Source organism: Ipomoea triloba, chromosome 4, assembly GCF_003576645.1.
Source record: "Ipomoea triloba cultivar NCNSP0323 chromosome 4, ASM357664v1".
In the NCBI taxonomy this organism is placed as follows: domain Eukaryota; kingdom Viridiplantae; phylum Streptophyta; class Magnoliopsida; order Solanales; family Convolvulaceae; genus Ipomoea; species Ipomoea triloba.
In genome coordinates this window covers 30,109,684-30,121,572 of record NC_044919.1, presented here as the reverse complement: position 1 = coordinate 30,121,572, position 11,889 = coordinate 30,109,684, and the positions used below count along the sequence as shown (strand labels likewise).

Sequence of the window (11,889 nt, the reverse complement as noted above, 5' to 3'; positions counted from 1 at the left end):
AAACAATATTTCCTACAAATATATTAATCATTTTCCATTACTCAATATCTTAGAATAAAATATTTAAAGATCAGCCCCTTATTAATAACGTGCCAAAATTGAAAACATAATATATTTCTGAAATACATTTACGTATGAAGCAATTGAATTCTTACTTTAAATATTGTGGGGTAAATTAAGTTTTTACTAAATGTGCAACGTTTTCAATTTATGAAATCAAACATGATGGATTTTATATTTATTAAATAATTGAAAAAAGCAAAATTTGCAATAATAAAGTGATTCAAATTTGAAAATAAATCATTTTTAGATTTATTGCACTTTCGGTTCATAAGTATTTTTTAAAATTTGTTTACCATGATATGATATTTTAAAACTTATTTTTGCCAAAGATTTTGTGATCTAGTGGCACCCGGTGTCCCGGTTTATACTCCCACATGGATGATAGGAGTGGCGGAGTGGGTTCGAGCCTTAGTGGAGGCAACTGATGACTCTCTGAATAGATACTACATTGTAACTGGAGTCAGTAGTACTCCAAAAAAAAAAAACACAACCAAATTCCGTCACGAAATTTGGGACTAAAAGTATGTACTTATGGGGCCATTAGACCCCGAGACTATTTTATTGGAAAGGTATGGGTCTAAGAAGAGTGGTGATGTACACATGATCGGAAGTGAGAGAGTAAAACTTGAAGGAAGTATACCAATCGAGTTCAAACCCACATCTTTCAAGTTAGCAACATAAACACCAACCATCTAAGCTATTCACTTCTTGTGTACAAAGATGTAGCATGCTTTACATATTAAGATGAAGGGTGATGTGGCAAGTAGTGGGGGTGAAAATGAGACACATGTATAGCTAAAATGAGAGGCCAATGAAGACCACACACTACCTTGTCAAGTCATGAAAAGATAGGCAACACGTCCCCTTTACACATGATCATTTGGTTCTCTACATCATAGCGACCTAGCTAGCTCAATGGTGTCTTGCCATAACTTTCAACTCATTCACATGTGTTTAATTCCTAGCTATATTATTATTATTATTTGGACTATAATATTGATCTTTTGGACTGTCAATTCTATATCCAATTTATATTTGTAAAGTTATTAGTTGATACAAATCGACCTACGAAATAGATTTATCACAAATCAATTCGCATTTACACCTTAAAGATTACATAATTCTAGACCTTGCAATGCCCACGATGTTAGTCAACAACAAACTCGTGATGCTTTCAATGGAAATTTTAAAATGTGAAAACCAAGTTAAAATTACTAATTTAAAATGAAACTTTCTTTTTAAAATTTATCATTATAACCAATTGAGCAGGTCATGGAATCATGCAGACTAATTTAAAATGAAACTTGTGAAGTAGAAATGTATAAGATTGGATTAGATTTTTTTTTTTTTTTGAATACAACTAACCCTATTACATTGTAGTATATATTCATCTATATTTTCTCAACCTGATGAAAGTAGAAATGCATAAGATTGGATTAGATATCTTCTTCTATACTGACCTTATTATATTGTAGTATTTGTTCATCTATACTTTCTCAACATGATGAAGCACAAAGAGTCAATTCCCCTTTACTGAGACTTAATTTTGTGACATTGATATTTGAAGTGAAAATGTATAAGATTGGATTAGATATCTATTTACTAACCAATAATAAATTAACACATCATGTGATCATTAGTTAATGCATATGATAACGTGGTATCCCGTAATACATAATCCTTTAAAAATAATACACGTAGTTGACGTTTGCTATTTTGTGAAAAGTAAGCAAAGCGTATGTACAACGCACCGCCCTCGCCGACGGTGGGGCCCAACTCGATTCCCAATGCAAAATCTTGGTTTTAGCACCATGCATGTTATTATTCTCCGTAGTTTAATATTACGTACGTAAATAAATTTGCTGGGAATCGAGAAGAAGAAACGCCGGAGTCGAAGAAAACATTTCAATAAGTATAAATAAAGCAGCGATCTTTTATCCTTCCGTTGCTGATTCAAGCTCATCAGCCATGGCTTTCAGAACTGCAAGAGGGGTACTTTCTTTATCTCCCTCTGTTTTCTCTGCTCAAAGCTAGGTTGTCGAAATCTCGAGCTTCTGTTTGTGTCTTTCCTGGTAGATTATGTGCTTCTAGGGTTTATAGTGATTGGGGATTTTGTGAACTTGCTTGAATTGTGAATTGCTTTGATTTCGTTTCATTATCTAGTTGAAGAAGTTTAAGGAAAAGATTGAAACTTTGAGGATTGATTCTGGGCTTGTATCAGCTGCTGCCATTTGATAAGAAATTACTGAAGTTTTTGGGGTGGAAACTGAAAAGTTGATCTTAATTAATTAGTCTTTGTATTTACTATTTCTTTTCTTGCTTTTCTGTGATAAAGAAAGGGTGTGGATTTCACCTTATAACTACACTGCATAATTAGCTATTTGAGGAAGATGATTAGGCAAATTAGCAACTTTATTGCATCTCAGAGTAGTACACTGCAAAGTGTAGAAGCTTATTGCCTTATTGCTAGCTCTCTGTAGAGAGGATGATGAAAACTGATGATCTGATCTGAGGCTTTAGGGCATGTATAGGAACTGCATAAAGTATTGGCCACAACAACTATCCTAGGGTAAACCCCACTTGTGACTCTAGCTGGCAAAGGATTACGAGGAACGAAATTAGCTTAGATTTCCATAGCTGACTGACTCAAACCAACAAGGCCAATACATCGCTCCTATTAGGAGTCGAACTTGGAATCTTGTGGTTTCCTCTTATCCTGCTAGGCTCAATCTTGCTCTTTGGGCTGAATCGGTGTATTGGTCAGGCTTACACTGCCAAGTATGTTAGCCTTATGCGAACCAGTAACGCTTAGCTGTGTTTGTTTTTCAGCCAAATGCATCTTCTGGCATGGGTGTTGCTGATCACAGCAGAAGTGCATTTCTGGAGCTGCAGAGGAAGAAGATGCATCGATATGTGATTTTCAAGATTGATGAGAAGAAAAAGGAGGTGGTTGTGGAGAAAACTGGCAGCCCTGCTGAGAGCTATGATGATTTTGCTGCTTCCTTGCCGGAGAATGATTGCAGATATGCAGTATATGACTTCGACTTTGTGACATCTGAGAATTGCCAAAAGAGCAAGATATTCTTCATTGCTTGGTTAGAGCTCCATCTACCTGTCTATTCCTACAGCAGTGAACTCTGCATTTGACAATGATGTGTTATATTCTAATAATCGTAGTGGTTTGCCAATGCTGCAGGTCTCCATCAACCTCCCGAATTCGTGCAAAAATGCTCTATGCTACCTCCAAAGACAGGTTCAAAAGAGAGCTGGATGGCTTCCATTACGAGATCCAAGCTACCGACCCTACTGAAATGGACCTCGAGGTGATCAGAGACCGCGCAAGTTGAAGAAAGACATAAAAAGCCTTACCTTTCATCAACACCCTTGTCAAGCATTCTGCAGGCCATTTCTGGCCCAGAAATTGTGAATGCTGGTGGTTAGTGTCTAAAAATAAAGAATTCAAAACTTGTTTTGAAGAATTTCTTGATATATTACATTATTACTGATACAGATAACATTGCTGGTATTCTGTGCTTCCTTTTCTTGATTCTACTTTCACTGGTACAAAAGTTTATGTTTTTGGCACAATCCAGCCAAGTTAGCTACACTATTGACTTGGTAAAGTTTTGACTGGAACAGCTTATTGGCCTTCTTAGTTACTACCTCGTCTTTTACCAGCTATGCGGAAGAGTTATTGATTTCTAGTTGTAATGAAAAGATTGCAAATTTGAAGGATATACACACTAAATTTCTGATCTTATTGTCAACTAGCACACTCAATACAAGTTCTTTCAAAGAAAGAAATACTGATTAATAGCTGAAACACACACTGAGAAAGTAGAGCAATCTGACAAGCGACAACTAAAAACAGAAAATCTGGAAACAAAGAAGCCAAAAAAAAAAAAAAAAACACTGTAAGCTAAATATAACACAAAAAGAACTATCAGGGCGACTCTTCGTTTTCTCTTGATACTTCTTCAAGCGATTTCCCTTTGGATTCAGGAACCAAGAACGTCAACAATGTGCCCAGAAGATTAACCACTCCCAGAACAATCAGAGAATTCCTCACCCCTATCCCTGCAGGGTACCCTGCATCTGCCTTAGATTTGTCCTGCGGTTGAGCCAAGTACAAGAACCCGAACGCCCCAACCATGGCTCCCAGCTTCCCGGAAGCTGCCGAGATTCCATGGCAGGTGGATCGGAGCCTGGCCGGGAAAATCTCAGCCGGGACAACGAATGTGGTGGCGTTGGGGCCAAAATTGGCGAAGAAGAAAGTGAGGGAGTATAAGACCACAAAGCCTATATGGTTTCCAGGATGAGTCCAGTGGTCATAAGGTATAGCTAGAGCGAACATGAAAGCTGTCATCATAGAAAAACCAAGCAATTGAATCCAGAATCTTCCGATTCTATCAATCAAGAAGACAGTGAACCAATACCCAGGAACTGTGCTCATTAGGGCAATCAGAGTTTGCGCTTTTGCGATCTTGAAAACCTCTTCAATCGCGTTCATAGTCTTGGCCGCTGGAATCCATCCAATCGCGGAGAAAATATCTTTCTGGAATAAATTCTGACTGTAATAAGCAATGTCGAGTAAAAACCAAGTCGTCGTAGTTCCCAGCAAGTGAAGTCCATGGCGCCGGAGAAATTCCTTTGAAAATAATCCGAAACCCTCCGCCCTCGCCGCCGGCGAGGCCTCCCTTTCCTTGGGGCCCTCCGCTTCAAGATCCACCTGCATAACCTTAGACATATCCGCCGTCGCTTGCTTAACATTATTCGCCACCAGCGCCGTGTAGCGGGCGGTTTCCGGCATCTTTATCCGCCAGTACCACGTCAGCAGCGCCGGAAGCGCGCCGGCCATTAGGATTATCCTCCACACGAAATCCGCCTGCGGGACGGTGGACCCCACGGGATCAACCTGATACGGCGGCGCTTTAAACCTAGCCTCGAAAACCGCCGAAACGCCAATCGCGAAAATCCCGCCCGCCAAAATCCCGAACCCCTGCATGGCGAAAACCGCCGCGATGAACGCGCCGCGCGTCTTCTTATTCGCGTACTCCGACATTATCGTGGCGGAGAGCGGGTAGTCCCCGCCGATGCCGAACCCCAGCCAGAACCGGAAAAAACAGAGCGTGGTCATCACCGACGTCGGGGTGTGGCCAAACGACAGCCCGGAAGCGATTGAGCAACCGCACATCAACATGAGCGTGAGACCGTACACCTTTTTCCTCCCCAACTTATCCCCTAACCAGCCAAAGAAGAGTTGCCCCGCCAGCGTCCCGCAGAACGCCACGCCGTTCACCGCCGACGCCACATTCGGCGGCAAACTCCCCGGCTTCCCCGCCCCGTCCACGTGATAGTAAACCCTCCCCAACAGCTTCGTCACCAGCGATATACAAAACAAATCATACGCGTCCGTAAAAAACCCCATTCCGGCAATAATAATCGCCGTAAAGTGATACCACTGCGTCTTCGCCTGATCCAACGCACTCAACACCTTCATATCCCCGTTCGGCATTTTTAGCCCGCACAGACAGCTCAGTTCCTCCCTGAATAACAAATTATAAACAAAAATCTCAGAAACACATAAACTATTATCTCCACAACACACGTAATAAGTAGTCCACACACAGATAACTCAGTTCCTGGAACACAAATATATCCAATATCTCATAACCTAGGAATAAAAGCACGTGAAAATCAAAGAGACCTGAAGAGAATAGGAGAGAAAAAAGGAGTGGAGACGCCGGGAGAGCGAAGTATTAGTTAAACACTGAAACAGGAAGAATTCATGCTAGATTGAATGAGTCGAGAGAGTAAGGCGGGGGGTGTATATATACGCAAAACCTAAAGGATCTACTTTGGTATATTCATTCAACTTAGTCAAACCTTAAAATATTTCGGTGGTTGTTTTTATTTTAATTCGAACATGTGCCAAACTGTGTGGGGGTATTATAGTCTTTTCGCTCTGTATGTGTTAATTGGATTTTATTTATTATCGTCATTAATGATACTAATTTCCATATTAACTTTGATTAGTAGGATATTCTTGGTATATATTAAGTGCATGTATTATTTACTGTGCTATTTTACCTAACAAATTCTCCCAAAAATGGCCGAGTCCAGCTACGGCTAAGCAAATTATGGTTAATCTTTCAACCCGATAATCAAGAATCAAGAATAAAATCAATCCAAAATTTTAATTTTCGGTCAGTTTTGGATATTGATTTTTTAAAATTATATTTCTATTATGATGTGTTAATTAAGTTATCATCTCCGTTTCAGTTGGCTTAGTATTTATAATGTAATAAAGATTGTGATTCATTATTTTTAAGGTGGTAAGAGTGTAGGACTAAAGTTTATCACTCCCAATGTAATAATGACTCCCAATATGAGGACAATCATAATTTTTATTCCGTGTAGGACTCTATGCGTATAAATAGACCTCATATATTAGAACAACTTTCACCATACACAAACAATTCTCAGTAATACAATACTTATATTCTCTCTATATTTTCTGATGTTCTATATACTCATTATTTTAACGATTGTGTTGGACAATGTTGACTGTCCAAAATTTATAAAATCAACAATGTGCATTTGATCCATTTTTGGGTAACCAATATAACCAACTAAAATTAACATTCGATTTTTTTTGGTTGGTTATATTACTTACTTCAGTCAATTATGAAGGTCAAAATAGTTGATCAATTTTTTTTTATTTTTCAGTCGATTATATAACTAGCCAACTGATTACTCACCCCCTAAATCCAACATAATGTCATCGAAACATGGCGGTATAAGAAAAAAAAAAGTTGCACCACCATTAATAATACAATCAACTAATAATACAACAGTACAACACTCTGGGCTTAGTATAGTTTGTTCGTCGCTTGACTTAAATGTCATGATTGGAGGTAGTAGTGTGGGTATTCCTTGTGCGAACATGAAGACTAAAATACCAGTGGATTGATTGTGCGATTTATCTCTGCAATGACTCTGTGAACGGAGTCCTGAAAGAGTTTAGAATTAGTCTAGCAAAATTGAGATCGCCTACGTATTATTATTATTATTATTATTATTATATTTTTTTTTATAAAAAAAAAAAAAGGCGAGCAAAGTAACAAATTCGGTTGTGTACCCCAAAATGATACCAAAACAGCGAAGAATGGAAGAGGGCTCACACGTGAGTTGACAAGCTAATTATACAGATATGAGAATGACATGTTCCCAACCGTATTAGGATAATTAACATTAAAATACTAATTAGAATAAAGGGAAAATTACATTTTTGTACCATAAATAAAAGGTGGATTATTTGTGTACTGTAAATATATTATTTTGTATATTATTAAATAATGTACATTCAGTATTTAAATAATATATTTTTAGTATATTAAAAATGTAGAGTTAATAACATCTGTAGTCTTCCAAGTATAGTGATTTTGTCACGTTTAGTCCTAAACTTTTAAATTGACCACCTATTATCCTTCAACTTTCAAATCGTTACCATCTGTGGTTCAAGCTAACTATCAATGATCCTTCAACTATTAAATTTTAACTAGTCATGGTCCTTCTAGGAAGATCACGTCTGGTCACATTTTGAAAGTTGAGGGACCCTGAGTGACTAACTTGGACCACGGATGGTAACGATTTGAAAATCGGAGGAGCAAAAGTAGTCAATTTGAAACTTTAGAACTAAAAGTAGCAAAATTACTATACTCAGAGAACCCCACATGGCATTAACTCTAAAAATTTACATTATATTCAAGGCAAGTACAATATTTAAATATTGAAAATATATGCTAAAGACCTTGTAGTCTAGTGGCACCTGGTGTCCCGGTTTACACTCTCATATGGATGATGGGAGTGAGTTCGAGATGGGAGTGAGTTCGAGCTCATATGGATGATGGGAGTGAGTTCGAGATGGGAGTGAGTTCGAGCTCCAGTGGATCGGAGTGGAGGTAACTGTTGACTTTTTGCGCTAGAGATACTATAGAGTCAGTAGTACTCAAAAAAATTATTGAAAGTATATTATTTTGTATAACATATATTTTTATAGTATATTAAAAATGTAGTTTTTTTTAATCATACTCACAATAATTTGCTTTGGTTTCCGAAGTGTCTTTTCTCGTACTTCCGTTTAAGAAAGTAGTCATGGAATGTGTTTTCTTGTTTGGATTGGCACTTGGCAATAGCGTTGTAATGGAACAAGTCATCTGATCTCTCGATATTTTATGGTTCTCATATCTTGCCAATACAAGTTTATTTTTGATGAGTTCAGTTAACTTAGGCATATGTTATCTCACTAAATATTTTTTTTATAATTAATTTTCTTCGTTTGAACCGATCGATTGTATACAATTTAGATTTGCTTGTATCTTTGTGATCCTTTGATAGTCATGGTTACAAGGTGGACTTCATACATAATACACTTATTGGATAATGATTGTAAAATTTCTTTCATAAATCGAAGTTTAATTAACATATTAAGGAATTAACACTCAAATCTATACTATATATAAAAATAATATCCTCCTCCCAATTTTTTCCCGCCCAAACTTAGTGGCATTTTAGTAAAATTATTTATTTTATTCATTTATTAATTTATTAATTAATTGTCCATATATATTAATTAATTGACAAATAATAATAATAATAATAATAATAATAATAATAATATCAACGAGATACCTTTTGAAGAATTATAACGTTTTTGGTATTAATTGAAAAATTAAAAGTTTTTACCTTTCTTGTGATCTCTTACCATTTTATTTTTTCAATATTAGGCCATTTTGATCTCATCCATTGTGTATAAATACAACCATACACAATCCATCAACTTCTCAACCCCAACTAATCTTAATGTTGTGGAACTCTCTCATTCTTCAAGTCTGCCAAGTACCGCCAATTGCCCCACACCACATCCGCCACCTCCGCCGTGATACCCATTTTCTTCTTATCTTTTTTCTTTTTCTTTTTTTTTTGGTATTGACGCCCAAGTTTTTTTTTTCGATCTCAACAAGGACGGGTCGATTTGGTCGCCTTGAAGATTAGCCTCTTGCGCAATAACCAAATTGGAAAAAGCCAATTTTCTGGTTAGCATCATATTATTCTATTATATTGCCCTTCTTGGTTTCAATCATTACCAGTTTTTTTAAATAAATAAATACTTGATTTCATTTTGTTATGAATGGAAGACCAATCATGTAGGCAAAGAGATATGCTGACCATGTATGAGATTAAAAGGCTTAGTCTCTTTAGNTGAAAATCGGAGGAGCAAAAGTAGTCAATTTGAAACTTTAGAACTAAAAGTAGCAAAATTACTATACTCAGAGAACCCCACATGGCATTAACTCTAAAAATTTACATTATATTCAAGGCAAGTACAATATTTAAATATTGAAAATATATGCTAAAGACCTTGTAGTCTAGTGGCACCTGGTGTCCCGGTTTACACTCTCATATGGATGATGGGAGTGAGTTCGAGATGGGAGTGAGTTCGAGCTCATATGGATGATGGGAGTGAGTTCGAGATGGGAGTGAGTTCGAGCTCCAGTGGATCGGAGTGGAGGTAACTGTTGACTTTTTGCGCTAGAGATACTATAGAGTCAGTAGTACTCAAAAAAATTATTGAAAGTATATTATTTTGTATAACATATATTTTTATAGTATATTAAAAATGTAGTTTTTTTTAATCATACTCACAATAATTTGCTTTGGTTTCCGAAGTGTCTTTTCTCGTACTTCCGTTTAAGAAAGTAGTCATGGAATGTGTTTTCTTGTTTGGATTGGCACTTGGCAATAGCGTTGTAATGGAACAAGTCATCTGATCTCTCGATATTTTATGGTTCTCATATCTTGCCAATACAAGTTTATTTTTGATGAGTTCAGTTAACTTAGGCATATGTTATCTCACTAAATATTTTTTTTATAATTAATTTTCTTCGTTTGAACCGATCGATTGTATACAATTTAGATTTGCTTGTATCTTTGTGATCCTTTGATAGTCATGGTTACAAGGTGGACTTCATACATAATACACTTATTGGATAATGATTGTAAAATTTCTTTCATAAATCGAAGTTTAATTAACATATTAAGGAATTAACACTCAAATCTATACTATATATAAAAATAATATCCTCCTCCCAATTTTTTCCCGCCCAAACTTAGTGGCATTTTAGTAAAATTATTTATTTTATTCATTTATTAATTTATTAATTAATTGTCCATATATATTAATTAATTGACAAATAATAATAATAATAATAATAATAATAATAATAATATCAACGAGATACCTTTTGAAGAATTATAACGTTTTTGGTATTAATTGAAAAATTAAAAGTTTTTACCTTTCTTGTGATCTCTTACCATTTTATTTTTTCAATATTAGGCCATTTTGATCTCATCCATTGTGTATAAATACAACCATACACAATCCATCAACTTCTCAACCCCAACTAATCTTAATGTTGTGGAACTCTCTCATTCTTCAAGTCTGCCAAGTACCGCCAATTGCCCCACACCACATCCGCCACCTCCGCCGTGATACCCATTTTCTTCTTATCTTTTTTCTTTTTCTTTTTTTTTTGGTATTGACGCCCAAGTTTTTTTTTTCGATCTCAACAAGGACGGGTCGATTTGGTCGCCTTGAAGATTAGCCTCTTGCGCAATAACCAAATTGGAAAAAGCCAATTTTCTGGTTAGCATCATATTATTCTATTATATTGCCCTTCTTGGTTTCAATCATTACCAGTTTTTTTAAATAAATAAATACTTGATTTCATTTTGTTATGAATGGAAGACCAATCATGTAGGCAAAGAGATATGCTGACCATGTATGAGATTAAAAGGCTTAGTCTCTTTAGGGCTTATAACTATGTTGTAATGAAATTACTTTCTATTCCTATATATCTCTTAGTTATGTTCCTTTTGAAATATTTTATCATACTCTGCATATTATTATGATTTTGTGATACGACAACACCGGTAATCCTCCTGGTATAATCAGAGATGAAGAAGTGGATCTATTGCCTAAATAATAATATAATTTTTATGCATTGATATAATCCTACTATGTTAAGATAATAATAGTAATAATAATAATAATAACAATAATAATAATAATAATAATAATAATACTCTATAATAATAATAACATAAAATTCTTAATATAATTTCAATTAAAATAAGAAACAGTTGCCATTGGGATGCTTTGAATGCTTTGTTGAAGAAGGAATCCATCATTCACATCTTGACTTTCTATCTAAGGCGCCAACGCACACCAAAATCATATTTGATAAATTGGTTAATATATACAGTAATTTGTCTAATTATTGAATTAGTTACCCTATATAAAAATAGACTATTAAAAGGTGTGAAATGGAGTAATAATATAAACTTTTAAAATAGGTTAATCAATTGATAAAATGGCATATAATATTGTGTATACTAATATGTATTCTGTAGTAAGGAATAGCCTATTAAAAGGTAATAAATTATGGTAAAATGGTGATAAAATGACTTAATTATTAATATATGTATAGTAATTTATCTAACTATTGACTTAATTACCCTATATAAAAAAAACAGACTATTAAAATGTGTGAGCGAAAATAATAATAATATAAACATTAAAAACAGGCTAATTAATGGAGAAAACAATGCGTATACTAATTTGTAGTACTTAATTACCTTATATAAAAATAGCATATTAAAAGGTAATAAATTATGTTAATAAAAGGTGAGAAAATGACATAATTAGTAATATATGCATAGTAATATGTCTAATTATTGACTTAATTACCCTATATAAAAATA

The 11,889-nt window shown here is 35.1% G+C and overlaps 2 protein-coding genes across 2 annotated transcripts; one reads left to right on the top strand and one right to left on the bottom strand.

The window, feature by feature from the left end:
* Positions 1–1,896: 1,896 nt before the first annotated feature.
* LOC116016814 (actin-depolymerizing factor) lies at positions 1,897–3,699 on the top strand. Its single transcript, XM_031257231.1, has 3 exons — positions 1,897–2,055; positions 2,893–3,158; positions 3,260–3,699. The coding sequence occupies exons 1-3, from the start codon at positions 2,032–2,034 to the stop codon at positions 3,408–3,410; spliced, it is 441 nt and encodes a 146-aa protein (XP_031113091.1). The 5' UTR covers positions 1,897–2,031; the 3' UTR covers positions 3,411–3,699.
* A 179-nt stretch (positions 3,700–3,878) lies between these two features.
* LOC116016813 (inorganic phosphate transporter 1-4-like) lies at positions 3,879–5,852 on the bottom strand. The gene is made up of 2 exons (XM_031257230.1): positions 5,771–5,852; positions 3,879–5,609 (listed from the first exon to the last, which is right to left on the bottom strand). Exon 2 carries the CDS (start codon positions 5,576–5,578, stop codon positions 4,007–4,009), a length of 1,572 nt encoding a protein of 523 aa, XP_031113090.1. The 5' UTR covers positions 5,579–5,609; positions 5,771–5,852; the 3' UTR covers positions 3,879–4,006.
* Positions 5,853–11,889: the final 6,037 nt, after the last annotated feature.

Bases quoted from the DNA above. Each gene is read 5' to 3' on its own strand.
- LOC116016814 (XM_031257231.1), top strand. From the start codon at position 2,032: ATGGCTTTCAGAACTGCAAGAGGG. The intron at 2,056-2,892 runs GTACTTTCTTTA...TTTGTTTTTCAG, and splicing joins CTTTCAGAACTGCAAGAGGG to CCAAATGCATCTTCTGGCAT. The intron at 3,159-3,259 runs GTTAGAGCTCCA...CCAATGCTGCAG, and splicing joins AAGATATTCTTCATTGCTTG to GTCTCCATCAACCTCCCGAA.
- LOC116016813 (XM_031257230.1), bottom strand. From the start codon at position 5,578: ATGCCGAACGGGGATATGAAGGTGTTGAGTGCGTTGGATCAGGCGAAG.